Source organism: Eschrichtius robustus, chromosome 18 (genome assembly GCF_028021215.1).
Source record: "Eschrichtius robustus isolate mEscRob2 chromosome 18, mEscRob2.pri, whole genome shotgun sequence".
Classification (NCBI taxonomy): Eukaryota; Metazoa; Chordata; class Mammalia; order Artiodactyla; family Eschrichtiidae; genus Eschrichtius; species Eschrichtius robustus.
Genome location: NC_090841.1, coordinates 6544427 through 6565169, shown reverse-complemented (window position 1 = coordinate 6565169; position 20743 = coordinate 6544427). Strand labels below are relative to the sequence as shown.

The 20743-nt window shown below is 43.6% G+C and overlaps 1 protein-coding gene across 3 annotated transcripts; it reads left to right on the top strand.

Moving 5' to 3' along the window:
• Window positions 1-3579: 3579 nt before the first annotated feature.
• On the top strand, window positions 3580-20400 carry SLC46A3 (solute carrier family 46 member 3). Of its 3 annotated transcripts, XM_068526847.1 has the most exons (6): window positions 3580-4065; window positions 4547-4760; window positions 10113-10983; window positions 12452-12535; window positions 16997-17153; window positions 19139-20400. In XM_068526847.1, exons 2-6 carry the CDS (start codon window positions 4572-4574, stop codon window positions 19221-19223), a joined length of 1386 nt encoding a protein of 461 aa, XP_068382948.1. In that variant the 5' UTR covers window positions 3580-4065; window positions 4547-4571; the 3' UTR covers window positions 19224-20400. The 3 variants fall into 3 exon arrangements, with proteins under 3 accessions (XP_068382948.1, XP_068382949.1, XP_068382950.1); XM_068526848.1 differs by lacking the exon at window positions 12452-12535; XM_068526849.1 differs by lacking the exons at window positions 16997-17153; window positions 19139-20400 and adding an exon at window positions 14239-14539.
• The last annotated feature ends 343 nt before the right edge of the window (window positions 20401-20743 follow it).

The following is a 20743-nucleotide window of genomic DNA, read 5'->3' as shown; positions in this document are numbered from 1 at the left end:
ACTCTTTATTTCCTTCTTTTTTTTTTTTTTTTTTTACTTCCTGTCATAGCATGGAAATTTTTCCATGTAACTAAATATTCTGTAAAAATATAGTTTAATGGCCTTTCTAAGGAGCTGGGGCTGGAAGGCGGAGGACTAATCCTCTAAACGTGGCCTATATTATGGAGTCACTTGTGCCTGAATTTCATGTACTCTGCTGACTTTAAATCCTTCCCTACTCCCATAGCCCAGTAAAAAGGGGACTGACTCCTCTTAAGGAGGAAAGTGATCGCTCTGTGGGATCACAAAAGGAAACGCCAAATTGAAGCAGAGGTCAGGTTCTTCTCCGTAACTTCTCAAACACAGTAGTAGGTGTGTCTAATTAAGCAAGATTTAGCTTCCAATCCAAAGATTACTGAATACCCACCAAGTGTCAGACCCTGTTCTAGGAGCTTTCACATATATCCTGTGTCACCTGCTGGGGTGGAAAATGAAGCCACGTTTAAGTTACTACACAAATAAATCAAATTTGAGCTTCCCTCCTGACTGTGAGAAGTCCATTCATCATTCTCTGAGTTTTCCCCTCCTTGCAAATTAAGACCCCCTCAAGGTGCTTACTTCATCCAAGTGAGTCAGTCTGGTTTAATATTTCTGTTGTGCAGAAAAGAAATTGAGAAGTCTGGTGTGACTGCTTAAGCTTCCAACTTCTGCTCTGGTGAGGCTGCTGACACAGAAAACAGGAAGTCCGGCTCTCGGGTGTAAGGGTTCAAAGTCTACCCACTGAGCCAGTGCGGCACAGACTGCGGGGAGGGAGGAGAACCCAGGCTAGCAACGGTTACCCCACACTGTTGGAGACTGGGTTCCCAGTACAACTTTAGAGACAGATATTTTTATTTACAGAAAATCAGTAATTTCTCGTAAGGAACCCCAAGGTCCAAGGCGGCAGATGAGAACACGGTGCAACGTCATTACCCTGTTCCTGACTGGCCTTCCCCTGAGACAGCAAAGGCTCGGGTGCTGGGCCTGCCGTACCAGCCCCGCTCTTTTACTGCACCCCCAGCAGCACCAGCACCGGCAGCATGGTGGATACCTTCTTGAGGGCCATTATTGCACATTTCTCACCACTCGGCTTACTTAGGACTGTCCCAACACATCACAAGTGTTAGAATAACTTGAAACCCCAAAGGGGAAGAGTCAGGATTTCTGATTCACTGGGGAAATCCTTGGGCTCTTTGCAGATTTGCCCACCTCCTCCCCAGCAACCTTCAGATTCCATTCACCAGTGGGCTGATGGCGAGACAAAGCCCCAACCTTGGCCAAGCCGAAAAATTGCTGCTCAGCACAAATGCTCTGGTTCCAGGGGCCCACTTGTCTTATAGCCACACACCTAAAAGAGGTATAAATCATAACAGTTATATTTATGACATAAAAGCTACAGCATTTGGTGATCAAAAAGCCAGGTACAGGACTTCCCTGGCGGCGCAGTGGTTAAGAATCCTCCCGCCCATAAAGGGGACACGGGTTCGAGCCCTGGTCTGGGAAGATCCCACGTGCCGCGGAGCAACTAAGCCCGTGCGCCACAACTACTGAGCCTGCGCTCTAGAGCCCGTGAGCCACACCTACTGAGCCCGTGTGCCACAACTCTTGAAGCCCGCGTGCCTAGAGCCCATGATCCGCAGCAAGAGAAGCCACCACCAGGAGAAGCCCACGCACCGCAACGAAGAGTAGCCCCTGCTCTCCGCAACTAGAGAAAGCCCACGCGCAGCAACGAAGACCCAACGCAGCCAAAAAAAAAAAAAAAAAAAAAAAGCCAGTTATGATTCCCAGGTCTCTGACTTTGCTGACTGGACAGGTGATGCCATTAGTTGAAACAGGGATTTCAGGAGGGAATTGGATTTATAAGGAAGATGGTATATGTTTTGGACATTTTAAAGTGTGCAGTGGTTTTTTGAAATACTTGGGTGGAAGCTCTGGGTGTCAAGTTCAAGAGAACTGGGTGAGCTTGAGATTTGGGAGTGATGGGTATATTGGTGGTTCATCACTAGTGTGGGTGTGACTGACAGGGCAGAAGAGGAGCTGGGATGGAACCTGAGAAACAGTACCACTGGAGAAGCAAGCCCACCGAAGAAACTAAGGAGCTCTCAGGGTAACAGAAAGATCGGGTTGTGTCATGGAACCCAAAGGGAGATAATATTTCAAGAAGGAGGAATTTGTTCAATGGCATCCAAGGCAACAGAGGTCAAGAAAGACAAGCGTTGAAGTTAGGTTATGAATTTCTCAGATAGATAAGACCTATCCAGGTCTGTTTTGGCATATTATTGACCAAGGTCATATGATCAGATTATATTCTTTTTCAACAACTTGTGCTTGGAGTTGTATGATTAAACTCTTATGAGCACAGTATTGACAATCACCTACTAAGCAGTCATTGCTTAGTGTAACTAAGATCTTTTCACCACATCTTACTTTGCTGATTTTATCAGAAGCTCAAAAGCCACTTTCTTCTTGAAACTAACAAAATCTAGTAGCTACTATATTCTGTTTTGGCTTTGCCACTTGAATATGGCATTGCCTGGTACAGCACAGGTTCTTTGGAGATCAGTATGTCTATTCATGCGTCAGGTGGTAACTCAATTCTCCCACACTTTTTACTGGAATACTATGAAAACATTTTGAACATGATATGACATCCTTTGGTCTTCATTTAGCTTGGGTGTATCGTTCATATATTTAGTCCACCTCTTTTCTCTTTACTCTGACATTGCTAAAGTACTTCTACTTGGAGCCAATGTGATCATAAGTGGAAATACAAATACAGGTGACATCAAGTGCCGGTACTTGATTATAAGACAATTCAGAATATGCTTACGCTAAAATCTCTAGGTCATTAAACTGAAAACATAAAATTTCAAAATTCTCCTGGAGACCTCTGCCCTGGAAAATACAGCTTTTGATCCCGTGGTCCCCTGTGAATGCATTCCTCCCCGTTACAAGAAGTAGTAAATCCAGCTCGTTCATCTTCAAGTGTGTTCCTAGTGGGCTTGCTGGGGGGAATGTACTGTCCCTCCTTTGCTCCGGGGATGTGCTGCATGCACACCTCGAGGGTTTCATCGCAACGAGCCGGTAAGGCTGTTAATGCCCACCTGACAGATAAAGAAATGGACGACGTTCACAGAGATGAAATAATTAGCCCAAGGTTGCATCACCAAGAAGAGCCAGCGACCACATTCCAGACCCCGGCTAACTCTGCCAGGAGCACTCTCTCTCCCGCACCCTCCACGGGCGCCCCTACCCGGTCCCCCTCTTCTGCGTTTCTCAGAGCACTTGCCTGGCCCGCACGGATGCTACAGGAGCCTGCATCCCAAAATGTTACTTCTGCAACAAATCTCCTGTGTGCTTCCGTGAAAAGCGATATTCGGACCCAGAAAAGCTCTCTAACCGCACAGTCCTTGCACGAGCCCGGGGCTGCCAGCTGCGGTGGCTCCACAGGGGCCTCCGGGGGCGGGCGCTCGGGAGCGACGTCGGAGCGGACCAATCCCCGCGGGGGTGCCGGCAAGGGACCCAGTCGCAGGAAAGCAGGACAGCGACCGCCCAGGCGGCGGGGGACCAGCACCCCCGAGGCCCGTCTCCCGGGCCGGAGGCGATGCTCGTCTGGCGGGGCTGAGTCACCGCGAGCGCAGGCCGGGCCGCGGACCCAGCGACAGCCCGCCGACGGCTCAGGGAGCAGCTGCCCGGCGCGCGGGCCCCGCGGGAGCTCGCCGGGCGGAGCCCGCAGGGCCACGCAGGAGCCGAGCGAGGGCTGCGCGGTGAACTGTCACCGTTGCCACTCTGGACGCGGAAGTGCGCTTTCTTGTTTTGCTTTAAAATCAGGGCTTGCGGTCTCCCGACCTGTGCATCTGGTCGAATTCAGCGGCAATTCCCCTTCCCATCCCAGCGCGGCGGCGCAGACCCAGCCTCCGTGCGCGCTGGCTGCCCAGGAGGCACCGCGGGCGCAGGGCAGCCCCTGAAAGGAGACAGCCCCCGAGACTCCGGCCCCGCAAACGGTCAGACCCGCGCCTAGCTCGGCAGGAAGACTGTGACCGTGGGGTGAGTTAAAACAACATAAACAAAGCCTTACGATTGGAAGCTGCTTTTTAAAGGCCCCCTTCCTGTCCGCTGTTCACAAGCAGCAAAATCAATAATAAACAATTACGTAATTGTCGTGTCCCCAGAGCAACCTCACTGTTTCCCTTATGAAAACGAGCTGGCAGTATTCAGTGTGGGAGTTGTAGTGTGACCACTGGGTAGCCAAAGTGGTAGACAGCTTATTAAGACTATCTTAAAGAATCATCTCAAGGGCGGGTTGAGTCCTTAAAGGTCCAGCTCTTAAAAATGGTTAAGTGCGACAGTCTCAGGTTTACTGCGTACTCTGTTCCTAAGTGAAAGTTATCTTCTTAGGAAGTGCTTACTGCTTTCTGTTCCCTAGTTTGCTTGTTTACTCCACAAAATTCCTCTAACTTCCCCATCATTGAAAATCTAGCCTCTCAGATAAGAGTGCTACTGATTCTCTCTCTCCTTTTCTTAATAGAATTTCAGCTACCTACCCAAGCAAGATGAAGATTCCATTTGTGGAACCTGCCATTTGCCTTAGTGTATTTGCTATGACTTTGACTGCTCCACTGACAACACAATATGTGTACAGGAGAATATGGGAGGAAACAGGCAACTACAGCATTGCACCCGATAGCAATGTTTCTGAGTGTGCAAAAAACAAAAGCAGCCCAATTTTCGCATTCCAGGAGGTAAGAAATTAAAGTATTCCTAACATGTATTAAAGAGGGAATGTGCAACAGGATTTTAAAGGAAAGAGGATACTGCACTCCTCATACATTGATCTCTTAAGGGTCACCCTAAAACCCCTAAGTCCCAAACCAAAAGCCTTTATTCAGCTCTCATTCTGTTTGAAGCTTCCTGACACCTTTAATCTGCCTCTTCTACTTAAAACCCCCTTCTTCTTCTGTGACACTGGCTCTTCTCCTTTCTCTCAGAAAACGTCAGGGCAGTCTCATCTCCTCCGTGGCTGTCTCCTTTCTTCTTCCCCACGGAAAGCCTGAAAGTTGGGACGGGGCAGGCTGGAATGGTACTTGGTGGCCAGGGGTGGGGTGAAGCGTGGGTCCTGCCTTTCCCTTGCCCGCTTCCTCCCTACCCGCTTCCACTTCACGGGCATGACCCCGTTTTCAGTGACCCCAGAAAGCGGCCCATCCCTGAAGACTGTGGGCGCGGCGCCAGGGTCTGTCATGGGGTGAGGGTGGCACTTGTCACCCATCACTCGGTGTTCTCAAGTCAGTGTGACCCCCCAGTGCTGAGGAGCACGTGTGTGAGGACATGGGGGTGGAGAGCACCCACTTGCGCTCTGAGGACACTGAAAATGTTCAGCCAGATACTCCAGAGCCTTTCCTTCCCCACGTCCAGCCTCCTCCCCCAGGAGGTACGTCGCCGGTCTCCATTCCCTTAGGCGGTCTTTAACAGTCTACCAGTGTCCAAGTGCAAAGGAGAGACAGCATCCAGATTGGGAAAAGTCCGCCCCCCCCCCCCCCCCCGCCACCAATGCCTGAAAAACCACCACACTTGTAAACTTTGAACTCTTCCCCTTGGGAATATTTTGTGATGGCAAAAGAGTGGTGCTGCTTCCCCAGTCAGAAGATGAAAAGAGTCGAAGGGACTCTGAGTCGCCTGCACCCACGGAGAAAAGAACAGATTATTTCTGAACAGCCACGCAGATATCAAGGTTCTGGCCTAGAGTGAGGTCATAAAAACAGAAGGGCCGACAAGGGGCTCTCCTCTTGGTTTTGTCTCCCTTTAAGAATGTTTCCTGTTACATGTGTATAATCTCCAGGGAGTAAGAAGGTTCCAGAGGTTCCTCAGTTTCTGCACTTGATTCTGTTGAGTTCCTTCACCAGCCCCCTGGGAGCAGTGGGAGGGACAGAGGAGAGGACTTGAGTGTCTGGAAAGGTCGGCTGTCCTCACCCTCTAGAGTGACGGGAGACGGGCCTTGGTCCAGCTGCTTTGGTGACCTCTGTAGCTGTGCAGGTGGTGAGTATTGGCCCCGCTCCCTGCCTAACCCAGCTGCTGAAAGCCCCCCACTGCCCAGAGCAGGGGTCTCATCTTGAAGATTTCTGCCAAACTTTTTAATCGATTGACTGCTGTTTCACTGGATTAATGTTCAAGAGAACACACCGCCCTAGATCCCTTGCCTTACAGTCGGCACGCTAGAGCTACAGGTGCTTCTTCTCAGATTGGGGAACTAGAAACCATCCCACCCACAACTGGGACAGGGCGTGGCGACCCACTCACCACTTGCTCCTTAGGACAGAGGAACACTTCCTTCTGGCCCCTTCCCTGGATCCTGTCCCTGCTCAGCTTCTCAGAGAATATTCTGCCCCCTTTAAATCCAAGAACAAATGTTCCCTGTTCTGTGAGCTTCCATTTAGAGATCTGTGGACTGTTCTTGTAACCCTAAAAATAAGAGATGTCATAGCACAGGGTCAGCCCCTGATAAAATAAATAAATGATTTTCTTTGTCAGCTCAGATTTTTCTTGCCACTCTCCCAAAAGATCAATTGTGTGTAAGAATACAATGTGTTGAACCTCTGTTATACCATTTTTATTTATCCTTCCCACATAACAAATACACATTTACATACGTATTGGTATGCAAGATAGTATTATGAATTTCAAGGTACAAATATAAGAATAATCGGAGCTATTTCACTTATATTTAACATTTTGAAAGTCTATTTGGATGAAAGTCATATTTTTCAATCCATCTGGGGTTAAGGTATATATAACATACATATTCATATGGATATTGATCTAACCTATCTCTCAAATCTTCAAGGTTTCTGAGCCCTGTGACTATAAGTACAGCTACATACTTCTCTTGGGCGATGAGATTAATCTCTAAAAGGCCTCTTAACAAAGTGGCAAGGCTGTGGAAGGAAACTCTTGGCGAAGGGCAGAGAGCAGGGAATTCTGGGATGTCTACTGACTTTTGTGGAGGAAGGAATTTTTAAGCCTCTTACCGCCCTCTCCTTCCCTTGTAAATGATTGGTTTTGAAGTGTTACCCCGGCCATTGTGGCCTATTCTCTTCAGGCGGCTTTCAAGATAGGGACTCTGCCGCTGGAGGGGACAACTTCGGGTTACCCAACAGATCATGAAGTTGTTCTTGCTCAGGAATTTATTTATAAACCTTTTAATAACACAATCCCTGGTCACCAGCAGACAAGGAATACCTTCTGCTCAACTGGAATTAATATATGCATTTTAGCCTGTGAAATTGTGACTTAAAATTGATCGCCCTTCCCTTAGTTTATCCCCGTCTCAGCACCTTGTCATTCTGTTCAATCTTGTATAGGAAATAGCTTTTTTTTTTTTAACTCTGATTTCTCCCATCTACCCTTATATATAACACATAACACATAATTATAATTCTCCAGCGTTTATAATGTTCAAACACAATTTCTTCTGTCTCAACATTGATTTATGGTTGAAATATGCTTTGAGTTTGTTAAGATCTGAATTTGACAACATGGGTTGCAGATGAGGCAAGTAGTGTGTGTAACAGACTGGGCTGGGATGACAGTAGGAAAAAAGGAGAGGACAGGACTTAGGCGGAGGCGTGGAAATGGGAGGAGGAACCCAAAACTGGAACATCTTGCTGAGGAGTTGATTAAACGATAACTGTTTCATTTATTTGTTTATTCAATAAATATTTACTTGATGGCTTCTATATCTGTAGGAGATACAAAGATGTGCTCAAAAGATCTAACCTAGTAAAAATGAAACAGCACTGACTGTACGAGGGCCCTGTGTGGAGCACCTTATATTGACTTTAATTTTAAGTCTCCTGACAGCCTGCAAGATTGGGACTGTTGACATTCCCTCTGGTCAGATGAAGAAGCTACAGAGATAAGTAATTTGGTCAGGATCACACATAGCACGCAAGTTACAGAGGCCTATCTTACTTGATGGTTTGTTCATTTAATCAATCTGTCTATTGAGTACCTACCCTCCCTGGAAGCACTGTTCTTGGAGCTGGTGATACTATGGGGAAGAGGACAAGGTTTCACCCCACCCGGGAGCTTAGGTTGTAGTAGGGAAGTCACACAATGCACAGATCGAATAAAATATAATTTCCTGTCAAGGAGCCGGTGAGTCTCTAAGGAAAAAAACAACAAGGATAAGGGGCTGGAGCGTTGGGTGGGGATTAGTGGGGTTGCTTTGGATTGAGTGATGGTCAGGGAAGGCCCTCCTGAGGAAGTGGCTTTGAACTGAGGAAGTGAGCTGTGCGATGATCAGGCAGAGGGAACAGCAAGTAGCACGGAGGTTTGTGGAACGGCTTGTCGGCCGAGAGGAGTGAGGAAGGGGAGATGAATCAGAGGCGACGTGACGTGGGGTCGCCCCCCGCCGTGGCAAGGAGTTTGCATTTATCCCAGTGTAAGGAAAGCCACTGGGGGTTTGACAGAGGAGTGACACGAGCTGATGTGTGCTGTTAAAGACCACTCTCAACTGTGGTGTACAGAACTGACTGTATTGAATCCAGATTCCTCTGACTCCAGAGCTCAAGCTCTTAATCAATACACAAAAAAGTACAGCTGCGGAATGATAACTGTTCTATGAGAAGGTTCAGGAAAAGGAGTGACGACCCCTGTTTGGGAATTTCAGGGAAGTCTAAGTGGGAGCTGACTATGGACTGTGCCTGGAACACAGACCGTATTTGCAGGGTGAGTGGGGATAACGCTGAAGATGAGATCAGGCCACGTCTCGGGGGCCTTAAGTACCAGGCTAAGGAGTGTGGACTTTCCCAGCAGGTGAGAGACATGCCGATAGTGTGCTGTGGTGCTATGCAACATGTGCCCAGCAGTAGTGTCTGTGATCTGCAAAGTGGTAAGGCTGACATTATATTCTGAATTGAATGAAGAGACCAGTTAGATGCCAGGGTGGTCCAGGTGAAAACCAGTGGGAGTTGTCATTCAAGTGGCAACTATGGGACCATCAAGAAGGTAAAGTGAGAAACTTTAGGGGAACAGGATAGATTGTGTTGGGGGGGGCATGGACGAAGGGAAAGGCTAGAAGCAAAGATGACTGAAGTTTTGGGTCTGAGTGACCAGAACATTTCCTGGCAACATGGAATGGCCTGAATTATATAAATATATAAAAATAAAAATAGGCTCACTATTTTAAAAAACCATTAATTCAGTATCTGATAGTTTTGTGGTTCATCGTATTTTTGTGATATTTTTGTGGTTTTTAGGGTGCTTTCTAAATATTACATGAATAAATCTTTTTTAAAATGAGTTTAGTAATCCCCGTTATAAAAACGGCACATATCCTTTAATATAAAGTCTGGAAAATACAGAGAAGTGGCGAAAACAAAATGCTTTTAAATCACCCCAAGTTCTTCCCATCAAATACCTAGTGTAACGATTGTTACATCTGCCAATCCACGTGTACGTAGTTGTTTTGGTCCTCAGGCAAGTTGAGTTCAGCTCACTCCTTAGTTCATGGCACGCTACCATCTTTAGTCAATACAAAGCTCCTCTTTGAGTTTTATCTTAATTTTTAGTAAATAAAGGAGTATTTGTGGAGACACGTAAAAGGACAACTGAGCTCTATCTAAATAAAGGTCTATCAGATACGACGTTCACATGTGATATTCATTCCCCTTCAGAGTAGAAGGAAAGGTGCATCATGGGAAAGGGTACCGTTCTTGCTTTAGAACAGTGGTCATGATCTCTTAGTGCTAACTGTTCACGGAAGAAAGAGAAGTCATTACATGACCAGTCCCCGAGGCCTTGGGTTCTGTGGATCCTCTATAGAAGTCAGACATACACCAATACACACACTTTTATTTTTATGGATTAATGTCTCCACTGTGGTACTTGAATATTGTGACTGAGCATTGATGATTGTATCACCTCTTGATATTTGCTTTGTGAACTGGATGAAGAGTTAAGCTATATCAAACCCATGCACTAGAGATTCCCCATCCCTGACCTACTGGCAGTATCAAGAAAAAGTATGTACCAGGGTATTTTTAGGCGTATTGTATAAGCCTCTGTAAACACTTTGTCTTCTTTTTATTTCTTTGCAGGAAGTTCAGAAAAAAGTGTCTCTTTTTAATCTGCAGATGGACATAAGTGGGTTAATTCCTGGTCTCGTGTCTACATTCATGCTTCTGTCTCATAGTGACCACGGAGGACGAAAATTCCCTTTGATTTTGTCTTCTTTTGGTGCTCTTGCAAACAGTGCTTGGCTCTGTTTGCTTTCCTATTTTGCCTTTCCAATCCAGCTTTTGATTGCATCTACCTTTTTGGGTGCACTTTGTGGCAATTACACCACACTTCTGGGAGCCTCTTTTGCCTACATAGTTGATCAATGTAAAGAAAAGAAACAAAGAACGATTCGAATAGCTATAATTGACTTCCTGCTTGGAATTGTCACTGGATTAACAGGATTGTCTTCTGGCTATTTTATTAGAGAACTAGGTTTTGTGTGGTCGTTTTCAATTGCTACTATGGCTCTTACTGTTAACTTGATTTATATTTTATTCTTTCTTGAGGATTCAGTGAAAGAGCCTTCATCTCAGAACGTTTCTGTATCATGGACTGAAGGCTTTAAAAACTTATTTTACCGAACTTACATGCTTTTTAAAAATAATTCTGGTGAGCAACGATCTTTGCTCTGCTTGTTGCTTTTTACAATGATCACTTATTTTTTCGTGACAATTGGCATTTCCCCCATTTTTATCCTTTATGAATTGGATTCACCACTCTGCTGGGATGAAGTTTTAATAGGTTATGGATCAGCTTTGGGTAGTGTCTCTTTTTTCAGCAGTTTCCTAGGAATATGGCTTTTTTCTTACTGTATGGACGATATTCACATGGCCTTCATTGGAATCTTTACCACCATGGTGGGAATGGCTATGACTGCTTTTGCCAGAACAACATTGATGATGTTTTTAGGTAAGTGACAAGTGGAGCCCAGAACCGTGTATTGATGTTTACATAAAACGAATTTAGTCTGTTGGGTGAGAAACTTTAATATAAAATTCTCTATTTAATGCATTTTAGTTCAAGTAAAGGTAATTTGTTTAAAGCTAGTTTGCCAGAAGCTGAAAGCCAACTGACTTTAAAGAAAAAAAAAAAGTTGAATAACCACAATTTTCCAAATTTGCATATTTGCCAAAAAATTGTTTTGAGGAACATTCTTCTTATGAATCAGTCCTTCAAAATAGCATTCACCAACTTGAATATTTCTTAAAATGATGCTAAGAAGGCTACAATTTTAAGACAACTGTGTAAAGTATACTCGAAAGATACATTAAAGAAATTCATTGAATATATTCAAGAAGATTTTGCAAATTGATCTCTCAGCAAATTGGTCATTTCATGAATTGGCTTTTGATGAATCACTTTCTGGCAAATAGGACTGCTTCCTTAACTAGGGCTTGAGTGAGATACTGTGTTTGAAAGGGTTAAAGGATCTGTTAAAGTGGGACCTCAAGAAAGATCCAATTTAGTCTTTTTCTACAAAGGCAGTGTTAACCTCTTGCTACCTTGCAGGGAAGCAGGGTGACCAAACAGAATTGGGCTTAATTTCCATCTACAGCACTAGGTGACCTTGGGCAAGTTACTGCACTACTCTGAGCCCTTGTTTTTTCATCTATAAAATGGGCATAGCGGTACCTAATTCAGAGGGTTATAACGAATATTAGAAGAGATAACTGTAAATCACTTAGCGCAATGCCGAGGGTTCAGTAAATGCCAGTTCTCCCTCCATGTTTCCCTTGGAGTTGCCAACGCCAAGTAAGTTAATATATGTGAAAACATGTTGAAAACTTTAAAGCGGTCTGCAAATGTAATATCTTACCATTTTGTCATATAACTAAAAATGCTACTATTAAGGGTCATAATTTAAGAGCAGAGGCAATTTGTGTTCGTGCAATTATTCAGTCACAAAGATGAACAAGCAAGAAGATAAGGAACCAATTTACCAATAAGTAGATCAATATAATAAAAGAATTTTAACGATGAGAATGCCAAGTCTGAAAGAGCAAAAACAGAAAACAAAAAATTTATTAACAGTCGCAACCTGCTAATAAACATGACGTTACTCTAGAAACTAGGGAAACAGATCAATTTCAAGTGGCAGATTATGTAGATCTGGACCTGTAACTTCCATGAACTCTTGTTCTCTGCACTAGAATAAGAATTTAAGAGTAAACTTAAACTTGAGAGTAATCTTAAACTGACCTGTCTATAGTCTATCTTAATTCATTAAACAGAATTCTACCATTAATTAATTCAGCCGTTAGATGCAGAGTTAAGATGCTTATAGAAAATGAAGTATTTAGAGATTAAGTGTTCCAGCTTTAAAACGGACCCTTAGTTTTCTGATTCAGCCAGTAATTTCCAACTATTCCTCTCACAGTCAGGCTGCCATTCCTTTTCACTGTTGTGCCACTCTCTGTTCTACGGTCCATGATATCAAAAGTGGTTCGTTCTACTGAACAAGGTGAGTTTAATTTGCTTAAGGAATAGAATGAGTCTATGATCTGTACCAACTCATATCTGTGTACAGTCAGTTTTGATTCTTCAGGATATTCTACAACCCTTTTTCTGCACAGAACTCCTTTTGAATTGGTAAGGTCTGTGTTAGGAAGAGCTTATATTCAAGCAAGGGAGCCCCTGCCCGGGGCCTGGTGCTTTAGAGGGCTTTCTCTGGGGCTGCCCCGCCCCAAGGGGAGAGGAGACCTCAGGGCCAGGCGATATGCCCCCTGGGAGCCCACAACACTCCCCCCTTCTAGGCTACACTCTGGGTACGTGGGTCCCCATAACTCCCAGCTGAACAGCTCATATCCAGTGAATGCCTTGATGATCTTCTTCCTCAGACCCATTCCCCTGAGGGTAGACTGTGACCCCAGTGTGCTCTCCTATACACCAAAGGGGTAGCCAAAGGGTGACTCTTTACAGGAGGGTCTGGCCCAACCTTGGAATTGCAGGGCGGGATGTCTACACCCACGTGTCAGTGACCCTTTCTGAGCAGAACAAGAGGTAGAATATAATGTGTGTGGCTGCAGCCTGCAGGCTGGGGGCTGGGGGGTGAGGGCCAGCTCTCCCAGGGCTGTCATGTTCCACATGGAACTCTAAAACGTCAGAATTCTAAGTTTGTGTCTGACCTCCAATCATTAGGAAGGTATTTTCTCAGAGTAGGGAGACAGAACATATCTTAGTTAACAGTCTGTTAGTCGGAATTATAACTTTTTTTTTTTTTTTTGGCTGCGCCACACGTCTTACAAGATCTCAGTTCCCCAACCAGGGATTGAACCCAGGCCACATCAGTGAAGGCCCAGAATCCTAACCACTAGGCCACCAGGGAACTCCCAGAATTATAACTTTTAAATACTTAGAACTTGTAGGCCTCTAATTGTATTCTTACGCTGGATCCCACAAATGTTAGAGCTGGGCCTGAGTCAGAGTCCTAGAAAAAACAGCATCCCACTCAGCTGATTCAATCAAGAGACTTCAGGGAAGGGCAGCACAGAGGAGAGGATGGCCCAAGGAGGGAGGGAGCAGAGAAGAAACTGCACAGCCTTCTCCTCCTGGACCCCACTGACCAAGTCCAAGGAAGTCCAAGTCATAATATCTGTGGGGTCAGCCTCCCAAGCACAGAGCAGGGCACAGAAGATCAAACAGCTGAAGGGGAGGGCAGAGAAAAACCAGTACAGAAGGAAAACAAAAATTAAATCTCTAGTTAGAACTGGGTACTTGTTAGATACTAGGCATATGTGGTTGATCTCCTTTTCCTTTATCATACGAATACTATGAGACCTTGGAGCTTTCTTTTGTTCCATGTCTTAGCCTGGTGCAAATGTTCATATCAATTGTTTATGAATAATTCATAATTATGCTACTGTACTTATGGCACTTTAGTCAACACTGGAGAAGACTGCATAATTCAATAAGGTTGAAAATACATTCCTGGATTCTTTTCCACTCATAAGATGCAGCTATATATTCACACAGCTGTTTATAGATTGTGTGATGAGGATTAATTGGAAAACCACTTAGGAATACAAAAACTACAGTATGTAAAAACCTACCTGCTTCCTTGAATTATGCAGTGGTTTCTTAGATATGACACCAAAAGCACAACAAAAAAAGAAAAAAATAGATAAATTAGACTTAATCAAAATTAAAAACTTTTATGCTTCAAAGGACACCATCAAGAAAGTGAAGGGGCTTCCCTGGTGGCGCAGTGGTTAGGAACCTGCCTGCCAATGCAGGGGACACGGGTTCGTGCCCTGGTCCGGGAGGATCCCACATGCCGCGGAGCGGCTAGGCCCGTAAGCCACAACTACTGAGCCTGCGCGTCTGGAGCCTGTGCTCCGCAACGGGAGAGGCCGCGACAGTGAGAGGGCCGCGCACCGCGATGAAGAGTGGCCCCCGCTCACCACAACTGGAGAAAGCCCTTGCACAGAAACGAAGACCCAACACAGCCAAAAATGAATAAATAAATTTATTTTAAAAAAAAAAGTGAAAAGACAGCCCACTGAATGGGAGACTATATTTGCAAATCATACATCTGATAAGGAACTTGTATCCAAAATATATAAAAACTATTAAAACTCAGCAATAAAAAGACAACCCAATTAAAAAATGGGCAAAGGATTTGAATTGACATCTCCCCAAAGAAGATGTACAAATGGCCAACAGACACATGAAAAAATGCTCAACATCATTAGCCATCAGGGAAATGCAAATGAAAACCACCATGAGATCCACTAGGATGGCCAAGATGAAAAAGACAGACCATGAGAAGTGTTGATGAGGATGTGGAGAAATTGGAACCCTCATTCACTGCTGGTGGGAATGTAAAATGATGCAGCCATTTTACAAAACAGTTTGGTACTTCCTCATAAAGTTAAACAGAGGTACCTTATGACTCAGCAATTCCATTCCTAGGTGTATACCGAAGGGAAATGAAAACATATGTCCACACAAAATCTTGTACACACATGTTCACAGCCAGCATTATCTGTAATAGTCAAGAAGCAAAAACAACGCAAATGTCCATGAACTGATGAATAAACAAAATGAGGTGTGTCTGTCCAACGGAATATAATTTCGCAATAAAAAGAAATGAAGTAATGATAAGTTGTGCTGCTCAGGGAAGTTCAGCAACAAGCTAGAGGTACTTCATGAGATGGTTGTTTGTGTCAGAACACAGCACGGCCTGACCGAGTTCCCAACAAGAAAGAACCCAAGCGGCTGCATAATAGGATTAGCACCATACCACTTGTCCCCGGCTGTAGCAAGGGATCAGAAATAAAATGAAACAATAACGTAGATACATAACTAGGAGAACTTCTTTCCAATTAAACTAACTTCCTGTATTGTCATAAATCATAGAGGCAGTAAGTGCATATGCTACTTGATGACTGGTAATTGCCCTTGAATGAAGCTTTTATTCATTCATTTGACAAATCTATATTAAATGTCTACCAGGTGCCAGCACAGCTACGCTCTGGGGACACAGCAGTGAAAAAAGCAGATGTGCCCTTGACATTGACAGAACTTTCATTTTGGTCAAAAGAAGACACATCTCTGATAACCCAGCATTCTGCAGAGACATGTTTGTTTTATGAACATGTGTCCTGTTGTTCAATGAAGACTTTGAAGCAATGTATGAGAATATGTATAATAGAGTGAAAGTTTGAATAGATAAAAATCAATACACAGTCTAAAAGACCAAGACCATGGGGAAAGTTAGAGTCTAGACATGTAAACTATAACCTAGCTATGAAAGGTGATCCCCAAGCTTGCCCTTTTCCTTCCTATCAGTCCAATCAAACATAATTATTTATAGGATTTGCACTGTCTGTAAGAAAAATATATTACAATTTATCATGGAAAAGTAAACTCGGCGAAGTAGGGAACAAGCAATGGCTTAACAAGAGTCTGCAGAAACTACATAGGAACTTATGCCACGGAAGCCACAGAGAGCTGAGACAGCCACATTTGTAGTGATGCAGAATTTGACAAAGAGGAAAAAAAGCACATCAAGATGACCAGCTGTATTTCGGAAGTTTCACTCTTCAGTCAGTATGGTCTTGGATTCCAGACTGAACTCAAAACTGGTAGAAAAATGACCATTTCTCTGATTGTGAGCTTGGGCCGACCATGCAGCCATTTCAGGCTTCTTGAGCAACGCTCCAGGGCCTGCCCTTTCCCACACTTGGCCTGTGGCAAGCGGGAAGGACAGCAGAGTCCCCTCAGAGGGGAGCCAGCTGTAAGCAGGTAAGACAGAAAAATACGTTGTAAAGAATCACTCAGTGTCAGACTGTGGCATAACCTTCACTAGAGCACCGGGCAGTTATGTAGTTACTTGATGAGTCACACAGGAATCTTGTGTGACTGAACTTTTTGTTACTCTGGAGGAAGAGATCAAATTCAAATTGCAGAATGTATGGTAAGAAGATTATCTCTCCCACCTTGCCCGTCACTCTTGCCAGATCTGACCTTTCCGAGGGCCGGTGGGTGGGACGTTGCTCGCTGGGAGCCATCCTGCCCCTGCAGGTGTGTCCCAGATTAGCGCAGGGACTGAGAGTGGGAGGTGGCACCGTGGACCTCAGGGGCAGGTGGGGCTGTGTCTTAGGCTGTAGCAGGGACGGGAGACGCGGCAGACTGCACACGCCTCAGCTTGCAGTGCCTTTTAGCTTTGCCGCACGGACCCTGGGAGGACTGATTCCAGCGCCTCTCACACCAGGTCCAGGGAGAACTCCTGAGCTCAGTTTCTTCACCCACAAAACGGGTGACTGCCTTCTCAGGGATTTTGAGGGAGTAGCTTTCCTTCACCAAGCAGTGCCCCCAAGCTTGCACTTTTCACTGAGTAGCCGTTTTCTGCATTATTTTTGTTTGTTGTTTTGTAACTCAGCGTTTTCTCTCTCTCCCTCCACACCCTGACCCCAAACAGGCACCATGTTCGCTTGTCTCGCTTTCTTAGAAACACTTGGCGGAATCACTGCAGTTTCTACTTTCAACGGAATTTATTCAGCCACCGTTGCTTGGTACAAAGGCTTCGTCTTTCTGCTCTCCGCTGTTTTATTACTAATTCCAGCCATCAGTCTATGGTATGTCATTACTTTTTATCCTTTTATCAAAGGATAGATGGACTGAGTGAATTCCCTGACCTCACCAGTACAATTACATAGATCTGTTGAAGTTTTGCCTCGGAATGTACTTTTCTCAAGAACTTTTAGACATGAAGACATCTGTCAATAATTTTGGAGACTCAGAAAGAAAGAGACAGTGGCGTGGCCGACCAGGACTAGGAGAAAGAAACACTGGGTTAGACAGAGACTCTGAGAAGTTACCCTCTTATCTTTAACTATGAACAACTGATGAATTTAGTGTCTAAGAATATATATGTGTATTCAGTACATACATATTCATATGTATATTCAATACACATATATTCTATGAATATGTATATACATACATATACAAACAATGATTTCCTACAGTATAATATCCCCTGAAGGTCAAAGATTACTCTAAGAAGATATACTTTAATACAGATTCTTGGGTAAATGACAAGAGCAGATAGCATACACTGGATATTAAGAATTCTCTTTCCCTTACAGAGAGTTGGCTTATCTGATGATTTCCTTTTCAAATGTAAATATCCAACTAAATACAAACTACAAAATTCTATTTGTGAATAGGACATAGAATAAAAAGACCAGAGGCATAAACTTACAAGAAATATGTATTCTCCCCCTCCCTTTCAATGGACAAAAAGTGTAAGCCAACTAGATAAGTGGTTGTGAAAACGCACAAGCAAATATATTTGACACATTCTCTGGGGCCCAAGCATTGAGCTAAGAGCTCATTAACCTGCCTCTGCTGGGCTTGCCCATTTCACACGGCTGCCCCAGAGCAGGGTGATGGGGATGGGTAGAAGGTGGGGCACGGGGTCTGGAATCTGCCTTCCCCTAAGCACTGTGGGCTGTGGCTGCGAGGGAGGGAGAACAGAATCTATCCACACAGGCTTTACACTCTGCCATGGCTGTGAACTCCTTAAAGGGCTGGCCTGCGTCTTATTCAGAGTAGGACCTCGGTACATACTGTCTCAGTGGGTTGCTGATAACCTAGATCTGTGTTAGATGGACTACAATAGTATTTACAGTTCCTCTGTAACTGTGATGAAAAGCTATGTTTACTAGGTATCTTTTCAAAAGGAGACTATCACCTATTGAATTGGCAAAATTAAAACTCCATGCTTTGCCAGTGAGCACATGATGAGACCATCAACCTTATACTTTGCTGGGAGTAGTGTTATTCGGCATTATCATTTTTGGAAAGCAATTCATGAACATGTATCAAAAGTTTCCCAAAAAAATTCATGGTATTTGAACCAGTGATCCCATTTAGAATTCTATCCTGAGGAAATGATCAGAAATGTCAAAACTTTATATATAAAGAAGTTCATTATGGCAAAAAATATTTTAATGACAGGAAATGGTTAAGTAAATGATGGTGCATCCGTATCAAGAAAAATGACTTTAATAAGAACTGCATTACATGGGAAGTGGAACAATGGGTCATTTTAATTTTATTCTTCATATATTTATAAATATTCTGTTATGAACACACATAACTTTTATAACTGGAAAAATCAGTGCAGCGAGATTAAAGGTCATTATTCTTTTCATAATGCATCTAGTGTAAATGTAGTTGGTCTTCTGAGATTTTTTTTTTAAATCTGTTCAATATTTTTAAAATTAAAATTACATGCTGTTTTCATTATTTCCTGATGTCTTCTATCCTAGCTTCAGTTACACGTATTAAACGTGAACTTCAGTAATAGCTTTAGTTACAACTATTTTATGTGGACTGTGCAGAGAAGACAGTGGGACATTTTAGGGATCTGGAAAGGGAAGAACTCGTGTAGATTTTTTTATTTTCAGAAAGCTATGCATAACAAGCCTGTTACATTCAAAATACCAGTATCCTCCTTCTTTGTATAATTTATTAAAAGCCATGTAACCAGGGAAAAGATGGAATACAGATTATTTATGTATTGCCTTAATCGATGTCTTATTTGCTTTGGCAGTGCTGTCAAGTGCATCAGCAGGAATGCGGGAAGCTATGTCCTTCTTATACAAGAAGAATCCAGCGAAGACACTTCAGACAGATGATTAATTGTGATTAAAAAAAAATCCAAATGCTCATATCATATACTCTTGACTTCTGAAGGATGTAACTAGCTCCACAATCAGTACTTCATGAATAATCAATGCTGCAAGTCCTTTCTTCTAAACTAAACAGTCAGAGAAATAGTTGCTGCTCTAGCTTCTTACAGCATCGTGCACTTCGAGCACTTTATGAAGATCATGTGACATATTTCCAGTAGGTAAAAGAACAAATCTCAAGACACCTCCCACTTTGGGATTTACAAAAGAAACTGAAACTTATCGGTATAAAATGGGACTAAGAACTCTGATACAATCCAAAGCAACAATCTCCTTGATATACTCCAGTCTCTCACATTAAGACCAGGAAGAACTCTTTGTTTGCCTCAGTTTCTTCATCTGCAAAATGAGTTTTTGACCCCTCTCAAAGATTTTGAAGGCATAACTGTTGAAAATTATGAGTCAGTCGCTTATAGGAAAATGATAGAAGTTTCAAGTATTCATAATATAATTTTCTTCTACTTGGGTAATGCTTTGTTTTATAGAGCGCATCAAGGTGTTAGTGATAGTCAAAGCTCTCAGTAGCTGCAGTATCCTTCAAAGGGAAGCACTTTAATGAATACGTTTTCACTTTTCCTAATATGTTTCATCAGTGACAGGCATGATAATATTTCCGTAAGTAACACAGGGGTGACTGAAAAAAAGATTACAAATAGTTCCTAAAGAAATGTAAAAACTGAGTAAACAGGCAATCATGATGTAAAGTAACTAGCATTTATAGGGTCAATATTCATTCCTTCTTTCTGTCAAAGGGTATCCATCTCTTACTGCCTTATACTCATCCTGGGACCACCATGGTCCCTGAAAACACCGCACCCTCTCCTGCCTCCTGTCTGCACACAGGGTTCCATTGGGCCTTCTTCCCTCCCTACGTTGAAGCTTTTAAGTTTCAGCCAAGGCATAGCTTCCGCTTCCTCCGTGTCCCTTCCGGACATTTCTACCCTCACCTCCCGCCCACCTCCACCCCCCACCCCCGTCCCTGCAGGGCTCCCACAGCTCTCTGGGTACTGCCATCCAAGCATTTTCCCTTGTCTTGTAATGTTTGTTCCCCTACTTGACAATGAGCACCTTGAGGACAGGGACAATCTTTGATTCCTCATTATATCCACAATAAAATTTGAACTAAATGAACACAGAGTTCTGTTTTCACTTGTAAAAATCATTTAAAGCTATATATTTAATGCATTATGAGAGTAACCACTGATACCATGCCATAGTCATTAAGCCAGCCTTGCAAATAAATTGAAAAATATGTAGCCCATATGCATTTATGGTTTATGGTATTTTCACAGGTCCTTCAATATCTCCCATTTTCTAAGTTTCCATATATAATAACACAAATGTCTTGAAGTACACCTAGCTGATTAACTCCTTTGTAATCTCTTGAAAGTAGGTAGAGTCTTCTGTTTCATAGCATTGTTTACGGCTTTTTTCTGTAAGGTAATCAATTATTGCTTGACCAGCAA

Excerpts from the sequence above, each read along its gene's own strand:
- SLC46A3 (XM_068526847.1), top strand. The coding sequence starts at position 4,572 with ATGAAGATTCCATTTGTGGAACCTGCCATTTGCCTTAGTGTATTTGCT. Across the intron at positions 10,984-12,451 it reads AACATTGATGATGTTTTTAG|TCAGGCTGCCATTCCTTTTC; the intron begins GTAAGTGACAAG and ends TTCCTCTCACAG. Across the intron at positions 12,536-16,996 it reads GGTTCGTTCTACTGAACAAG|GCACCATGTTCGCTTGTCTC; the intron begins GTGAGTTTAATT and ends GACCCCAAACAG.